The 18,637-nt window shown below is 46.9% G+C and overlaps 1 protein-coding gene across 1 annotated transcript in view; it reads left to right on the forward strand.

Annotated features, from left to right (window-relative positions):
* Positions 1–13,668, forward strand: part of NUMBL (NUMB like endocytic adaptor protein) — a 53,473-nt gene extending 39,805 nt beyond the window's left edge. Inside the window, exons 4-10 of the mRNA XM_044268615.1 lie at positions 470–544; positions 1,226–1,300; positions 2,646–2,786; positions 4,846–5,050; positions 5,307–5,606; positions 7,911–8,072; positions 8,356–13,668. Of these exons, the coding sequence (XP_044124550.1) occupies positions 470–544; positions 1,226–1,300; positions 2,646–2,786; positions 4,846–5,050; positions 5,307–5,606; positions 7,911–8,072; positions 8,356–9,071 (1,674 nt within the window). The 3' untranslated portion in view covers positions 9,072–13,668. The remainder of the gene's footprint in view (positions 1–469; positions 545–1,225; positions 1,301–2,645; positions 2,787–4,845; positions 5,051–5,306; positions 5,607–7,910; positions 8,073–8,355) is intronic.
* Positions 13,669–18,637: the final 4,969 nt, after the last annotated feature.

The following is an 18,637-nucleotide window of genomic DNA, read 5'->3' on the forward strand; positions in this document are numbered from 1 at the left end:
TGTTGACTTGCCACAGGAGTGGGGGTTGCACAGGAGTCAGGAGTTGTGAAGAAGTTGCTAGGGAGGCGGGGGGAGGGGGGGGGGCATGCTCAAAAATTTGCTGTGGGGCCCAGTCATTTCTAGTTACGCCACTGCATCATTTCTCTTATATCTTAACGTCTATCTATCTATCTATCTATCTATCTAATCAATCAATCAAAAAAGCTTTATTGGCAGGTCTAAATTATACATTAGTATTGCCAAAGCATGTGGGAAATAGAGGGTTGAGAAAAGAGGACACACCCGGAGTCAGTGTATAGGAGTCCGTGGCGTATCTATCTATCCATCTCTACCCAGTTGCCTTATTATATAGGAGTATAGCGCTCTATGCCGCCCTCTAGTGCTCACTTTCTGTACTGTTTTGCCCCTGATAAGCTCTTCATTGTGCTCCTGCCCGGGTATGATAAGATCTTTGCTGTTTTCTTCGCAGTACCTGGGGCACGTGGAGGTGGAGGAGTCGCGTGGCATGCATGTATGTGAAGATGCTGTGAAGAAGCTGAAGCTGGTGAGCCTGTACAATGATGTGTGACTCCTCAATATAGGGGCACAGATAATACTGCAGGGGTGGTCCTACAGCGAGTGGGGACACATCTGGATGGATTTGCATAATACATGTAGACTTTGTGAAGGGTATTATGAGGCAGGAAATCTGGGGCTATGTGCTCGCTGGAGATAAGATGAAAGGCGGCATGTCAGTGTTCTGCAGAATCCGGGGGAGGAATTAGGAAAGAGACCAAAGTAATCATCAAAGAGGCACTGCCAGCCATTCTGTGCCCAGTTATAGAGCGGTGAGAGGATGAAGTACATAATGTTCACTACACCCACCTGGGACCCCCCTCCCCATATGTCCACAGTGTCATATAGATTATTATATTAGCAGTGTTCTCACTCCATCAACCTATGGTAGACGATGGGATTATAGTGGTCCGTGCTGCCCTCTAGTGTTCACATTCTATACAGCAGTCCTCTTCCATCACATTAGAAACATTTGTAATGAATATCCCTAGTCCGGGAACATGGGGGACAAATCACTGCATGTCCTGGTAAACCGTTGACAAGTCCCATGCTACCTGTAATGGGTGCCGCGTTGGATGCCACCCAGCTTTCTTAGGACAGATACAATGTATTAAACATAACACTTTGACTTCTGTTAATTGCGCCAATTTTTCCTGTGTTTTTTTTTTAGCTCGGTAAGAAGTCAGTAAAAGCCATTTTGTGGGTTTCCGCTGATGGACTGCGAGTTGTGGACGATAAGACAAAGGTAAGGACAGGGTTAATTCCAAGCAGCCATGATTATAATGCGACACATAATTATCACATACCCTTTCTACAGTCTCACCAGCTCACCTGATCCTAAAGGGTTATAGGGATTGTCCTAGTGTTTAATACTGACGACCTGTCCTCGGGATAGGTCCTCAGTATCCAATTGGTGGGAGTCCACCTCCTGGAAACCCCTCCGGACAGACCAGGGACCAGAGCCTTTCCCAGTGATGTTGCGCTCATCGGTCACATGGCCTAGGGGCAGCTCAGTCTCATTCAATTAAATAGGGCTGAGCTGCAGTACCGCGCACAGCCACTAAACAATGTATTGCGCTGTGCTTGGTGAACTGCGAGGAGGCCGCGGCACTCGCCGGAGCGCCGCAACCTTTTTCAAACTGTTGATCAACAGGGTGTTGGGTGTCGGACCCCCACTGATCAGATGTTGATTACCTATCCAGAGGATAAGTCATCAGTATAAAAATCTCAAGCCACCACTTTAATTATGTCAGTTACCTTGGAACCTGCGTCTCTTGCATTAGGTTAAAGGGGTTGTCCTGTTTTAGAAAAAAAGGGGACTGCTCTTTTTTTTTCCGGAAACAGCGCCACTCTAGTCTAGAGGCTGGGTCTGGTATTACAGCTCATCTTTACTGAAAACTAAAGTTGTGCATCACCTCAGCCTACTTACCAACACAAGGCATGGGAACAACTACAGACCTTCCCAGGACCGCTCACTTATGGGCAATGCTTACCTAAGTCGTGCCCACTTTTGGTCCAGGACAGACCAAATTTGCCGGGGCTGTCTCTGAAAATTCGGAACTGTTGTAAACTATGCCTCAGTTTGGTAAGTGACCTGTTACCGGCCACCGCTGAAACACTAGGTGGTAGAAAGCTCCTCTCCTGAGGGAGCTGTAATGGCGGCCATATTGGTAGTCATCCAGATTTCCCACCCAAACATATAACATCTGGAAATTATGTCACTCCACACAAGAGGACAGCAAGGACTTGGGAGATTTTTTAAAGGGGTTCTCCATTATTTTAAAGGCTAGGCCTTCAATGTATGATAATGGTCGTGTAACCGGACCCACTGTCAGCAGAATGAAGAGTCAGTGGCGCTCTCTAGCAGGCGGCCCCTTCTCTGCAGTACCTGATGGAGCAGGTGCACACCCATGTGGCTGTGTCTGGTACTGCAGCTCAGCCCTGTTTAGAAAGCGCTGAACCTCCCCACCAGTCACAGCCACCCCCGTACGGAGGTCACTATCTCAGGGGCTGCAGAGAAGGTAAAGTGTAAAGTCCCTGACAGTAATCCACAAATAATGGCTTTCATCTCCTTTCTCTTTCTTTCCCAGGATCTCATAGTGGACCAAACCATTGAAAAGGTTTCATTCTGTGCACCAGACCGCAACTTCGACAAGGCTTTCTCTTATATATGTCGAGACGGAACTACCCGACGCTGGATATGTCATTGCTTTATGGCCTTGAAAGATTCGGTGAGTTTACTATAGGGGCGTATAGTAATAATTAATAGCACTGTGTGGTTAAAGCCCTATGTACATTAAATAGGAAGATATTGACGATCTATCCTCAGGAGTGGGGGTGGGGCTCTGACACCCAGCACCGATTCACAGCATACCAGACAGGGCGCCGTACATTGCATTGTGGCTGTCCTTGGTATTGCAGCTCAGCCCCATTCTCTTGAATGGTAGCGAGCTGCACATAGGCCACGCAATGGATGAATGTGATGTCACTCGGCACTCTTCAAAGAGTTGAATAGCGGGGGAGCCGAGAGTCAGACTCCCCACCGATCAGGTATTGATGACCCATCTTGAGGATAGACCATAAATATTAAACTCCCGGAAAACCCCTTTAAAGGGAATGTGTCATTAAAAAATGACTTATTGTTTAACTAACATTTTTATGTTTTATTTTATATTTTTTAAGAATTTTTGATGATATTTTTTAATTTACTATGTCAATATGTATATTTAAACAAAAACTATAAAATCCTGCAATTTTTGCACTGGCCACTAAGCCTAATAATAGTAAGGGTCCATTCACACATCCATATGTGTTTTGCGGATCCGCAAAACACGAGCTCCGGCAATGTGCGTTCCGCAATTTGCGGACCGCACATCGCCGGCACTATAATAGAAAATGCCTAATCTTGTCCACAATTGCGGACAAGAATAGGACATGTTTTATTTTTTTCAGGAACGGAATTGCGGACCCGGAAGTTCGGATCCACATTTCCGGATCCGGACAGCACATCGTGTGTCCCCGTAGAAAAGAATAGGTCCGCAATTGCGGACGTGTTAATGGAGCCTTAAGAGAGATACCACCGCACACTCAGGGTTATGATGCAAATAAAATACTTTTATTGTGACATATCCTCCAATGAGTACATTAGTCATTGCGGAAGAATTCCTATTTCGTAACTCAAAGTCTTTACGTTTCGGTCACTTCGGACCTTGGTCCCAGGAGTAGGGTAATCGGGATTTAGGGCCCCCGCCTCCCCCCGCAGCGCGTTCACGCTGTACCACGGGGGCCCTCCTGAAATCCCGATTACCCTACTCCTGGGACCAAGGTCTGAAGTGACCGAAACGTAAAGACTTTGAGTCACAAAACAGGCATTCTTCCGCAATTACTAATGTACTCATTGGAGGATATGTCACAATAAAAGTATTTTATTTGCATCAAAACCCTGAGTGTGTGGTGGTATCTCTCTTACTATTGTTTACCTGGATTCCATCCACTCCACTGAAGCACCTCATAGATTGGACAACGAGTGCAACCCAATCAATTTACCTTTAAGCCTAATACACTTCTTGGTCTGTACAGATCACTTTACTGCAGTTATCTGCTTATCTGTCATTCTAATCCTGCCTGTAATGATATTACCTCTGTGTATAGATAAGACAGGATCCTCCATTCACATTAGGTGATTGTCAGAGCTTCTCTATTCCTTCCTTGTACAATGACCTCTGCACAGAGCATGCCCAGAAAACTCTCCCATAGAAGTCAATGAGGTCCCCCCCTGACCATTGTGTCTATGGATTATGGGGCTGCCGTATAGCAATTTTCTTAATGCTTTGTAAATGATGTTACGAACAGCTCAGGGGAGATGCCTCCATAAATTATGTTCAGGAAATACAATTTAAAAAAAATCTGCAATCAGAAAATAAAAAGCGTTTAGAAAAAGGAGATGTGCTGCTATCTGGTTTTAACTGGGTGATAAATATTTTGGTGACACATTCCCTTTAAAGAGTTTGTATAGGATTTAAAGAAGATGGCTACTTTCTTCTAAAAAGAGCGCCACATATGTCCACAGGTTGTGTCTGGTATTGCAGTTTAGCTCCTCTGACATGAATGAGGCTAAGCTGCAATACCACACACCACCTGTAGATAGGTATGGCACTGTTTTTGAAAGAAAGCAGCCATGTCTTCTCTATTTATTAAGAACTTATTTAACAAGTATTTATCCAGTTTTGGACAGATTAGGTGGTGGTCTGGTCCCAGGGCATCTAACCTACGTGTCTGACTTACCCATAGGGGGAGCGCCTGAGTCATGCTGTGGGCTGTGCGTTTGCTGCCTGCCTTGAGCGAAAGCAGAAGCGAGAAAAGGAGTGCGGAGTCACTGCATCCTTCGATGCCAGCCGTACCAGCTTTGCCCGCGAGGGATCCTTCCGCGTCACCTCGGGATCCCAGCAAACGGAGCGCGAAGATGCGATGAAGCAGGCACAGGATAAGAAGAAAGGTAAAATTGTGGAGAAATGCAAAATGCCCCTAGAAACTGTGATGGCTAACCTCCGGCACTCCAGCTGTGGTAATACTACAACTCCCAAGATGTACACTTGCTTGGCTGTTCTCAATAGAACTCCATAGAAATGAATGGAGCATGCTGGGAGTCGTAGTTTCACCACAGCTGGAGTGCCGGAGGTTAACCACACTGCCCTAGAATATGGAACGGAGAAGGATCTGAGTAGGTCACTGGTGGTCTCTGTGTTCCTCAGGTGAAGCAGCTCAGACCCAGCCTATAATTGCTCCACCCAACCCGGCGCTGCCAGTCCCACCGGAGAGTTCTTCTCAGCTACAAGGTCACTCAGGTCCGGCAGAGAAGGGGGACACTAGCGGCCAGCATGCAATCCCCCGCAGACACGCTCCCCTGGAACAGCTTGTGAGACAGGGATCTTTTCGAGGGTTCCCAGCTCTGAGCCAGAAGAACTCGCCCTTCAAGAGGCAGCTGTCGCTGAGACTCAACGAGCTCCCGTCCACCTTACAGCGCAAAACCAACTTCCAGGACAAGAGCCAAGGTGAGACCTAATGTATGAAGACAGTAAATCCAGGGGTCCGGGTATCACGCTGCTTCAGCACTGAAAGGTAGCCTAAAACTGAATTGGTGGCTTATTCACACTGCTTGGTGTATGCACCGGAAAGATCTCCGGATATGTACAGCAAATGTGTGATAGTCAGGTCCTCAGCTGGCACTGAAGGGGCAAGGAGGGATGACTTAAAGGGGTTGTGCTATGATTGATGTAAAAATGAGCATCATATAGCATATGACATTCTCTTTCTAAGGCGAGTTCACACGGGCGAGATTTCCGCGCGGGTGCAATGCGGGAGGTGAACGTATTGCACCCGCACTGAATCTGGACCCATTCATTTCTATGGGGCTGTGCACATGAGCTGTGATTTTCACTCATCATTAATGCGTCGTGTGAAAATCGCAGCATGTTCTATATTGTGCGTTTATAACGCAACGCAGGCCATATAGAAGTGGATGGGGCTGAGTGAAAATCGCAAGTATCCGCAAGCAAGTGCGGATGCGGTGCGATTTTCACGCATGGTTGCTAGGAGACAGTCTATTCACTGTATTATTTTCCCTTTATAACATGGTAATAAGGGAAAATAATAGCATTCTGAATACAGAATGCTTAGTAGGTGATCAATTGAGGGTTAAAAAAAATAAAAAAATTAACTCACCGGCTAAATTAACTCACCGGCTGAACTACCGGCTAAAGGACCTGTGGTGACGTCAGATCACATGCTCCAATCACATGGTCCGTGATTGGAGCATGTGATCTGACGTCACCACAGGTCCTTTAGCCGGTAGTTCATCATTAAAGAAGTAAAGAAGAGACCGGGAACTACGTGATCAAGAGGAGAAGGTGAGTTAATTTTATAAAAATTTTTAACCCTGAATTGACCACCTACTAAGCATTCTGTATTCAGAATGCTATTATTTTCCCTTATAACCATGTTATAAGGGAAAATAATAACATCTACACAACACCGAACCCAAACCTGAACTTCTGTGAAGAAGTTCGGGTCTGGGTACCACAGTCGGTTTTTTATCACGCGCGTGCAAAACACATTGCACCCACGCGATAAAAACTGAACATCGGAACGCAATCGCAGTCAAAACTGACTGCAATTGCGTACCTAATCGCTGGGTTTGCCTCAATACACCGGGACGCATCCGGACCTAATCCGGACACTCCCATGTGAACCCAGCCTAACAAAGCTAGAACCAGCCCTGTACCTCACATGGATCCAGAGATCTCCTCATTCATTGTTCCAATTGCTCTGCTACATCAGGCTGGGGTGTCCTTTCTCAGGGGGTCTGTTCTTTCTGCAGCAGCTCTCTCCCTGTAGCTGTCACAGCTTCTAACAGAAGATAGGGCTGGTGGCAGCTGAAGTATTAAACTGAGCACGTGCGACCACCTCAGTGAGGTGGACGGAGAAATAAGAAAAAGAACAAACAGCAGGTGGCGCTCTACGGATACATTTTATTGAATAACTCATTGGCTATACTAAATTTTTAATTACATGCAATTACAAAAGTATTCGGATCCAGGTGCTGGTTTGAAAAATTTAGAATGTTTTTTGTGGGACAACCCCTTTAAACTGTGGCTTTCAATGTTCACATCAGTTTTGCGACTTCCATTTACAACAGATGCCACAACACTGTGACGAATCCGTTGCACAACATCAGTGGCACCAAAAAGGCCCTATTGACTTATAATGGAGTCTATTGGTTCCACCAAAGTGTCCGTCTGCATGCAGAGCTAGGTTTCTCGTCAATCACAATGCAGAGAACAGTTTTGAAAATATAATACATCGCTGTGAAGCTTTAAGGGGTTGTCTAGAAACAGCGCCACTCTAATCTGCAGGCTGTGTCTGGTATTGCAGCTCAGCTTAATTTACTAAATTAAGGCTAAGCTGCAATACCAGACATAGCCCATGGACAAGAGGGGCGCTGTGATTTGCTGAAACCAGACAGGACCAGGCGGTGAAAACATCATCACACCTGACCCTGTCAATCAAAGTGCAGAGGGTGCAGCAGTTGCAGAGAGAGCAGAGCCTCTAGGTGTAACGGTAACGCCCCCATTGCTCCTAGAGGCTCATTTGCATATATTAAAACATCATTTTTCTCAGCAATGCGGGCACATAGGAACACAGGACCGACACAGATGTCTTCAGCTGCCCAGTGCACATGTAACAAGTCAGCCAGTGTCATAGGTACAAAACTGCTGACAGATGCTCTGTAAAGAAGGGTGACATGCCTCAGGGTCCTCAGGACACAGTAGTGATGGCTATTTGTTTTCTTCTCTCAGTCACAGAAATGGATCCTGCAGGACCACCGGATCCAGATGGAATTACCGATCTTTGCAACCAGATCAATAACTCCTTTACTAACAAACCTCCGGAAGACCCCTTTATCAATGGCAATGGAACTATGACCCCTCCTAATGTGGCACCACGGCAGACGGCACAGAGTGAGTAACCAGTAAGAAAGACAACAGGGTCTACCATTTGGCCTTATGTCATCCAGACTCTCAATAAAGTCCTCAGGAGGTTTATGGCAGGACGGTAAGGGTGTGGAGCTGGAAAGGGTGCCATAGTCAACTCTCTTCTGGCAATCCATGGGTGTCTTAGCTCATGAACCATAATATGCCAGGGTTTCTTCGCCCTTTGCAGTCTGTCTAACAGCTTGTTAGATATGTGTATTACAAAGATGACTCCATATTGGCACCTCTAATTTTGTCCATTTCTTTCTAGACGTCCCTGGATGGACAGATCAAGCAATGACCACCCCAGCCCCTTCTAACTTTCAGATGGGTCATCGCCGAACACCATCTGAGGCTGAGCGATGGCTGGAAGAGGTAGCGAAAGCAGCCAAAGCCCAACAGCAGCAGCAACAACAACAGCAGCAGCAACAAGAGCCCATGCCTCAACCTATGGTGGCTGTGCCCATGGCAGTACCAGCTGCTGTGCAGGCCTATCCTGTCTCATACGATGCCACCCCTGCTCCCGTTGGCATGTTTATTGCTCCTCATATGCAGGCTGCCTATGTACCTGTAGGTAGTTATACTCCATCTATGGCCAACAGCATGTCCTACCCTGCTCCCAGTGTGCCTGTGGTGGGTATTACGCCGTCTCAAATGGTGGCCAATGTTTTTTGTTCTGCCACCCAAGTCCCATCCTCCAACCTGGCATGTAAAACCAACCCATTCCCACAAAACATTCTGCACTCTTCAACCACAAGCATCCAGAACCCTGCCTCTTCCCAGCCACCTCTCTCATCAGGACCAAAGTCAAACGGCACAGCCAATGGTACATGGCCTCCAGATCCCAGCCAGCTTAGATTGGCCTCCACAGCACAGGAGGTGGACCAGTTTGAAGCTCAGTGGGCAGCACTCGAGTCCAAGTCTCAGCAACGTATGGCCAACCCTTTCTCCAATGAACTTCAAAAAACTTTCCAGATAGAATTGTAGCCAAGATGGCACCAAGTCTACGTAAACTGTGTTCAGGATGAAGTGTCGGTCCAGGACCGGCCAGGAGGGTTTGCCAACTCCGCTATGTCTACTAAGACTCCGAATGCCAGTGGTGGGGGGTAGGGTGGGGGGTATAACTGGAGATCATCTGATAAAAAAAAAAGACCACATCTATATTTATGGATGGGATTGATAGGGTCACCTGTTATGTTGTAGCCACTGGGGATGAGGACCGCCAGACCTGCTTATTGAATGTGAACACAAAAATCTAGAAAGATCTTGGTTTATGGGAATAATGTATGACTGGAACATGGAGGTAGGAAACACGAGAGTTCTAAGAACAGCAGAATGGTTATGTAGGTGCAGAGGAGGTTTGAGGTAAGTGATAGCGAGGCACTGAGGTGGGATATGTTGGACGTGGGGCGGATGTCACTCACATCATTGCATAGTTTTACCCCACAGTGGGCACGCTGCCCATACCGCTGCCCGTGGGGGCGCTCTTTCTGTCGCTGGGTCTTCTATCAGGTCTTATTATTTATTTGTATATACTGCTGGTCTGTTCTAAATTATTCATCTAGAGGAGCTTCCAAGCCTCTGCTGCCTCCTGCTGGAAGAGCGTGGAACTTGCACACACAGCTATAGACGCACACATTTAGGGGAGTATTTCACCCATATGAAGTGATGGCATCTCGGTAGGCATCACATGCTGATTGTGGGGTTTCAATCTCCGGCACACAAAGTGATTGGGCTGCGGCGTTCTGGATTTTTCCCTGCATCGTGCCAGGGCCTTCTAGGCAAGTGCAGCTCAGTGCAATTTAGTTGGCATGGGACTGAGTGGTTGGACCCACACCTATTGGCAAGTGATGGCATACCCAGCGATATGCTGCCACTGCAATACCAACTGGACAGAATCAGCAATTATATTTAGCCAGGATCAGAAAGCAAAGAAGTCCATGGCACCTACATAAATGGCGCTCGTGTATCCATTTATCCATGTTATAAAGTGGCGCACTTTTCTTCCGCGCTTTAGACTTCTTCTTGCTTGTGTCGGTGACGCACCGGGCATCCAGGCTTCTCATTTCCAGGATTTAACCCTTCATGGCTGCGTCTGTGGGCGGCTGCGCAGCGTGCATCCTCTGCACATAGAGGAGGCAGATGTTATTGGTGGCCTCATATTGGCTCTGACCACAATAATGGCCGCCTCCTTTATGGACCGGGGAGGGAAGCTTCACTGTTTCATCTCATTTCTTTGTGCCAAATCATAATTCGTGTCATTTGTGACCAAACCGTCGATCGCAGCATAGACGATTATACTTCTTGTATAGACCCAGTTACCTTTTATGTTTCTTTTTGTAGCTTTATGTTTTATTTGTATTTTTTTTATATATATATATATATAAATGTAACTTATATGCCAAATGTATTCCATATTTAATATATATTTTCCTAGTTCTGTTGCATTTGTTAAAATTAACTTTTGGAAATGGAAGTTGACTAAATTGGGAGATAGCCGGAGAAGTCGCGTCAAGGTCCATTACAGATTTGTTTCTCCACCTTTGGCCACTTACTACAGATCTGTATAGGGAATATGGATTACTATGCTCCCCATGCAGATACATGCAACTTTCTTTGCTTTTTTTCAGACCCAACAGCATGGGCGAACCCATGGTGAGCATACTTACCTGACCCCAGCCACTGCGTTCCGCCTCCCTCGCTCCACCTCGAGCACCACTGGTACTGTAGCTACCCGCTTCAACATGGTGGTTGACCGCCACAGCCAATGTCTTGTTGCAGCAGTGACAAGTAACCCATGTGTCACATGACCCAATGACATGACACATCACCGTCATAGCCAGCAGCAGTCACGTGACCTGTGTCGAACAGGATGTTGATGCAGGTAGATACGACATCAGCAACGTACAATGGGGAGCAATGGAGCCGGAACCCATGCTCACCACCACAGGTCCGGCCACAGTGTTGGGTATGGAAAAAAGCACAAGAAAGGTGGACAACCCCTTTAATGGTACATGCACAGTGCACTTTTTTGCTGTGTTACCGCGCCAAAATCCACAGGTGTTACTTGTGGATTTTGTCACGGACTATGACATGGATTTGCCCAAGATCTCATGCTTTGCATTGCAAATCTGCACAAACAATTGACATGCCACAGATTGGAAAATCCGCAGTTTCTGCGCAGAAAATTACCACACCGTGTACATGAGATGTTAAAAACCTCATCCACCACTACTGTATTACACTGTGAATTTTCTGAATGGAAATCTGCACGCATGTGGCTAAATTCATCCAAGAAGTGGTCAAATGTGGAAAAAAAATGCTATTTTGCACAATAGTTTTTCGTCATCTGAATTTTACTCAACAAAGACTTCTAGACAATTAAAGGGGTTGCATGGGACTAGATAAACATGGCTGCCTCCTTCCAGAAACAGCGCCACACCTGTCCGCAGGTTGTGTCAGATGTTGCCGCAACTCTGCATGCTTGAACTGAACAAGGTTGAGCTGCCGTACCACACACAACCTGTGGTCAAGTGTGGAGCTGCTTTTGGAAGAAAGCTGCCATGTTTATCTAATTCTGTGCAACCCTGAATCTGTCCGAACTACAAGAGCAAGCGCTGGTCTAAAAGGTATAAAGAGCTGCAGGACCTGTTGGGCCACCGCTCCCTTCACTTCTATGGGACTGATGTCGACAGTCCTCCGAACTTGTAGAAATGAAAGGAGCGGTGGACTGGCATGCGCACTCAGTGACCCCCATTTCCAGTATGCATGGGGTCCCAGTGGTCAGACCCCCCAGCGATCCTACATTTTATGACTTATCCTGTGGATAGATGATATTCGGGAGATCATCCCTTGAATGTCATACAGGTAGTTGACCAATGTCCCGTCCTAGATAGTGTCCTACTGAAGAAACTCCCAGAAGGACAAAAACTTAACTAAATTATCATGAAAACAAGTAAAGAAGGGCAAGTAAAATGAAATGGGTCCCCAAAAATAGCTTGGGGACCCCCGTTACCCTTTATTATGCCATGTGGCATAAGACCAGGTGTGTCTCCCACCAGCATCTCCTGATGAAGTTCTAACCATTGATTGACCGCAGTGGTCTTCTTGCTCTACCCCATCATAGACAATGTGAAATGGCACGTATTCTTCACCTGTCTTGCTGAGAGGGATCACTTGACCAGTTCCATGGTGATCTAGTAGATTTGCCTGGGGACAGATTCTTTTTACAGCCTGCCATCATCTTGGATCATCTCATAATTTGTGTAGACCGCCAATGTTCTTGTGATGTCATTTGATAAACCTTAAGTGAATGTCTGCCCTTGAACGCAACATATTTTTCTCTAAATAGATTAAAAATTCTGTGCCGATTAATGTCTTAAAGCTGTCAGCAGGATCAACCCAATTCACCCACACCTACTGCCTGGTAGAGTTGATCCTGCTGATTATGGTGTTCCGGTGCCAAACTTCTGCTTTCCAGAACGCTGCTAGTTTCACACATTCCTATTGTGCAGTCAGCGCCGGGACGCTTGTGCAGTAATGAGCTGTTAACTGTGCATGTGCCGGAAGCTCTGCTTCTACTACTAAGCTGGCCTGCAATGTACATGACGTTTGTTATAACGCCCGCACATTCGCCTGGACCAGAAAACAGACTAGTGAATCTGGAACAGCATGTCAGCGGTAGTGAAGAAAACGAGGTTAGGGCCGCTTATTAAATGTCTGATAGGCGTGGGTTCCACCCCTGGTCCTTTCTCAAGAACGGGGCCCCTCTATGCTCTCCATTCATTGCTATTGGACTTTGAAAATAGTGTAGCGAGTGCAAGGACAAGAGGACACTGCGCATGCACGGCCACCTCTTCAATCAATTTTTTTTTCGGAAGTTCCATAGCAGTGAATGGAGAAAGACACATATGCTCGGCTTTCCATCTTTAAAGATCTTCCATTATACTTGAACTCACTTATATAAAAATCCACAAAAATTGAAGGCCCCGGACTGAGAAGCCATTTTATTTTTCATGCTACACCGCCATCTACTGGTCACGAAGAGAAATTTCAGTCAAAGTCTTTATGTATATATATATATATATTATCTGCAATATACGTGTCTGGCCAATACCAATAATGGGCCATTTTCTTGCTGTTCCCCTAGGGCAGAGTTTACAATGATATCTACTCTTTAAAAAAAAAATATTACATTTTCATTTATCCCCAACACACAGGGAGATTACTGTCCCCCCCTCCCCCTCCCCCCCCCCCTTAGACCGTATCCATATATAACGTGTATATAGACATGTGCATATTCAGAATTGACTCAGGTGTCCGTTTAAAGTGTAAATTTACCTCCATGATAGATTATAATTCTACGCAGATCATGTGTCTACAAGAGTATAAAATCTGCATATACAGTATCTAACAGGTGCTTACATATAAGAGAGTGTATTTACATGCTGGATGTATTCAGGTATCACAAATGGAGACAAAGCCACCTCCACCGACAGCTTAGGGTACTGTCACACTTGCGTTGTTTGATTCCGGGAGGTAGTTCCGTTGCCTGAACTGTCTGATCAGGCAAACTGTATGCAAACGCATGTCATTTTTTCTGACTGATCAGGCATTTTTCAGACTGATCTGTCAGAAAAATGCATTGCAATAGCGGATCAGGCAAAACAGATCCGGTATTTATTTTTTCCTCATTTTTAAAGGTCTGCGCATGCAAAGATCCGACATTCCAGTATTTTGAATGCCGGATCCGGCACTAATACATTCCTTTAAGGAAAAATGGCATTCAGGCAAGTCTTCAGTTTTTTTTCGCCGGAAATAAAACCGTAGCATGCTACGGTTTTATCTTTTGCCTGATCAGTCAAAATGACTGAACTGAAGACATCCTGATGCATCCTGACCGGATTACTCTCCATTCAGAATGCATGGGGATATGCCTGATCACTTCTTTTCCGGTATAGAGCCCCTGTGACGGAACTCTATGCCGGAAAAGAAAAACGCTAGTGTGAAAGTAGCCTTACTAGACTGCTTCTTAATATATGCAGTCAAGCCCTTTAAAAAGGGGGCCTGTCAGCAAGAAATTCACTGTCACAGCAGGCGCAATGCTCTGCCGAATATCATGATACCCCTCACTTAACAATCCATTGTTTCATTCTGGAGAAAAAGTACTTTTATTCTATATGCAAATGAGCAGTTCAGTGCACCGAGGGCGGATCCAAGCCCCCCTGTGCACCCTTGCTCCTCCTGCTTCCTCTGCCAGGCCCGCCCTCTTCTCCTTCTTCATTGAATGGTCCATGTTCCTGCATAGGTCCTCTTACCTGGTCCTGTCAATAGGGGGTGGCAGGAGGAGCAAGGGTGCACAGAGTGACTTGCTCCTGCCTCTCGGTGCACTTAAATGCTTATTTGCATTTGGATTACAAGAATGAAGGTCTCATTACATTTAGCTGATCTAGCCCCACGAGGCCATGCGAATTTCCCGCTGACAGATTCTCTTGAATCATTTACATATGCAATTTCATTTATATCCATGACCTCAACACCATGACTTGTAGCCAAAGTCATCAAATAGCCCTTCAACTTCCCCAGTGATCAACTTTTTTTTTTTCAAGCACCACTTTTGGCAAGGCAACCCTCCAAAAAGGAGCAACAGGAGCATCAGCCGGTGAGTGACTACTGTGAATCCTCATGCTTCTCTGGAGTCTACTGTAGTCACTGTTGTACAGAAGGCCCGGTAGTGTACGTTGATGTCATGCAAGGATGTAGCTGTTGGGGTGGAGGTAGCAGTCACAGCCAGGCCCTGGTGCCTGTGAAGGCCCATTAGGTATTATACATACAGTATAAGTGGGGGGCCCTGTTATTGATTTTGCATTGAGGCCCAGGAGCTTCAAGTTATGCCTTCTATGACTTGCCACCAGAACCTCCACGTCAACATGTCTCCTAGGACGATGACCACCAGACTTGCTGAAATAGACAAATGGAGTAACCCACATTAACCAGTCAGGTCACTGGTTACCTATTCCAGCTCACCCTGAAATATTAAGGGCTGTACTCTGATTGGTGACTGTGGGCGCCTGTCATTTCTACACCATCCTCTTCCATTTCTGGTATCTCTAGGTGGAGGTCCTGCAGTCGCTGTCATTGTGCATGTGGTGCTCCATCAATCACTGCCATTCAAAAACACAATGGGCCTCCAGACACAGGACGAGGCCCAGTAATAACACTGCCACTCGCAATCTTTCTTAATCATGTTTTTTAAAATCTGATGGGTTTCTTAAAGAAGACGCAAAAGATATTAAAATTCTCACCTTTCCCAATCTGTTCTCCGGCCTCGAAACCACGAATCCTGATTGTCCAGATTTTGTATCTAATCCTTCTGTATTTGTATGATAACATTGTGAAAATGAGAATAAATCCAGTGACCTCCTAAAAGTCCAAACTGTGTGCCGGAGCCTCATTTACTTGTGGTGTACCGTGTACGACTTACAGTGTAAAGCATGGTGGAGGGACTGAGTAATAGGATGGGCGAATGGTGGGTCAGGAAATGGATTCAGAGTACCCCCAGGCTCCAATGGATAAAGCAGCTAATCTGGAGTCCTAGGCAGGTACAACTGGGCATCCCATTGAAAGTGTGCCACTTACTCATATACTATAGAGGCAAGGGGTTGTCTCATCAGATGACTGACATGGCATTCGCAGCAGTCTGTGAGAAAGGTGGTCACGGGGAAGCAGTCTGTGTGAGAAAAAGGTTGACACGGGGGTGGTCTATGTGAGGCAATGGGGAGAGAAGTGTGTAAGAAAGAGGGGGCATGGGGGGCATTCTGTATGGGAAAAAGAGGGGATTGGGGAGAGAAGTGTGTGAGAAAGAGGGGGCATGGCGGGCATTCTGTATGGGAAATAGGGGCAATGGGGAGAGAAGTGTGTGAGAAAGAGGGGGCATGGCGGGCATTCTGTATGGGAAAAAGAGGGGATTGGGGAAGAGAAGTGTGTGAGAAAGAGGGGGCATGGCGAGCATTCTGTATGGGAAATACGGGGCAATGGGGAGAGAAGTGTGTGAGAAAGAGGGGGCATGGGGGTCATTCTGTATGGGAAATAGGGGGGATTGGGGAGAGAAGTGTGTGAGAAAGAGGGGGCATGGCGGGCATTCTGTATGGGAAAAAGAGGGGATTGGGGAGAGAAGTGTGTGAGAAAGAGGGGGCATGGCGGGCATTCTGTATGGGAAATAGGGGGCAATGGGGAGAGAAGTGTGTGAGAAAGAGGGGGCATGGGGGGCATTCTGTATGGGAAATAGGGGGGATTGGGGAGAAAAGTGTGTGAGAGAGGGGGCATGGGGGGAATTCTGTATGGGAAATAGGGGGCATTGGGGAGAGAACTGTGTGAGAAAGAGGGGGCATGGCGGGCATTCTGTATGGGAAATAGGGGGCAATGGGGAGAGAAGTGTGTGAGAAAGAGGGGGCATGGGGGGCATTCTGTATGGAAAATAGGGGTCAATGGGGAGAGAAGTGTGTGAGAAAGAGGGGGCATTCTGTATGGGAAATAGGGAGGATTGGGGAGAGAAGTGTGTGAGAAAGAGGGGGCATGGCGGGCATTCTGTATGGGAAATAGGGGGCAATGGGGAGAGAAGTGTGTGAGAAAGAGGGGGCATTCTGTATGGGAAATAGGGGGGATTGGGGAGAGAAGTGTGTGAGAGAGGGGGCATGGGGGGCATTCTGTATGGGAAATAGGGGGCATTGGGGAGAGAACTGTGTGAGAAAGAGGGGGCATGGCGGGCATTCTGTATGGGAAATAGGGGGCAATGGGGAGAGAAGTGTGTGAGAAAGAGGGGGCAAGGTGGGCATTCTGTATGGGAAATAAGGGGCAATGGGGAGAGGTGTGTGAAAAAGAGGGGGCATGGGGGCATTCTGTATGGGAAATAGGGGGGATTGGGGAGAGAAGTGTGTGAGAAAGAGGGGGCATTCTGTATGGGAGATAGGGGGGATTGGGGAGAGAAGTGTGTGAGAAAGAGGGGGCATGGGGGGCATTCTGTATAGGAAATAGGGGGCAATGGGGAGAGAAGTGTGTGAGAAAGAGGGGGCATGGGGGGCATTCTGTATGGGAAATAGGGGGCAATGGGGAGAGAAGTGTGTGAGAAAGAGGGGGCAAGGTGGGCATTCTGTATGGGAAATAAGGGGCAATGGGGAGAGGTGTGTGAAAAAGAGGGGGCATGGGGGCATTCTGTATGGGAAATAGGGGGGATTGGGGAGAGAAGTGTGTGAGAAAGAGGGGGCATTCTGTATGGGAGATAGGGGGGATTGGGGAGAGAAGTGTGTGAGAAAGAGGGGGCATGGGGGGCATTCTGTATGGGAAATAGGGGGCAATGGGGAGAGAAGTGTGTGAGAAAGAGGGGGCATGGCGGGCATTCTGTATGGGAAATAGGGGGCAATGGGGAGAGAAGTGTGTGAGAAAGAGGGGGCATGGCGGGCATTCTGTATGGGAAATAGGGGGATTGGGGAGAGAAGTGTGTGAAAAAGAGGGGGCATTCTGTATGGGAAATAGGGGGCAATGGGGAGAGTAAGTGTGTGAAAAAGAGGGGGCATGGGGGGCATTCTGTATGGGAAATAGGGGGGATTGGGGAGAGAAGTGTGTGAGAAAGAGGGGGCATGGGGGGCATTCTGTATGGAAATAGGGGGCAATGGGGAGAGAAGTGTGTGAGAAAGAGGGGGCATGGCCGGCATTCTGTATGGGAAATAGGGGGGATTGGGGAGAGAAGTGTGTGAGAAAGAAGAGAGTATGGGGGGAAGCCTTTGTGATAAATAGGGGGCATGAAAGAACAGTCTGTGTGAGAAATAGGTGGCATTAGGGAGGACTGTGTGAGAAAGTGGGAGCATGGGGGAACTGTATGTGTTAGAAAGAGGGGGCATAATAAGAGGTCTGTTTGAGAATGGGGCAGAATGGGGAGCATTCTGTGAAAATGATGGAACATGAGACACTGTCTGAGTAATGGCTCATGCACACGACTGTTATTTTGCGGTCCTCAAATTGCGGATCCGCAAAACACTGATACCATCTTGTAGATTGTAAGCCCTCGCGGGCAGGGCCCTCTCTCCTTCTGTACCAGTCTGTAACTCGTCTTGTTCATGCAACTGCCTGTTTTATGTATGTGTACCCCTTTTCATATGTATAGCGCCATGGACTGAATGGCGCTTTAATAATCAATAATAATAATGTGCATTCTGCATTTTGCGGAACAGAACAGCCAGCCCGTAATAGGGCAGTCTTATCCTTGTCAGTAATGTGGACAATAATAGGACATGTTCTATTTTTTTTTTTCAAAATGCACATGGAGTCATTTCTGTTACATACGGGCCACAAAATAAAACGGAACAAACATGGACAAAAAGTAGTTTGTGTGCATGAGCCCTGAGAAAGAGGGGGGTTTGGGGAGCAGCCTGTGTGACAAAGAGGGAACAGTCTGTATAGCAACCTCATTGCTCTTAGACTAGTCGCTAGGGATACATTCAAATGCCGGTCTCAAACGATGCGGTTTTTGGTACTTTGCAGATGGGACAATTGGCTTG

The sequence above is a fragment of the Bufo gargarizans genome, chromosome 9 (assembly GCF_014858855.1).
Source record: "Bufo gargarizans isolate SCDJY-AF-19 chromosome 9, ASM1485885v1, whole genome shotgun sequence".
NCBI classification, from domain to species: domain Eukaryota; kingdom Metazoa; phylum Chordata; class Amphibia; order Anura; family Bufonidae; genus Bufo; species Bufo gargarizans.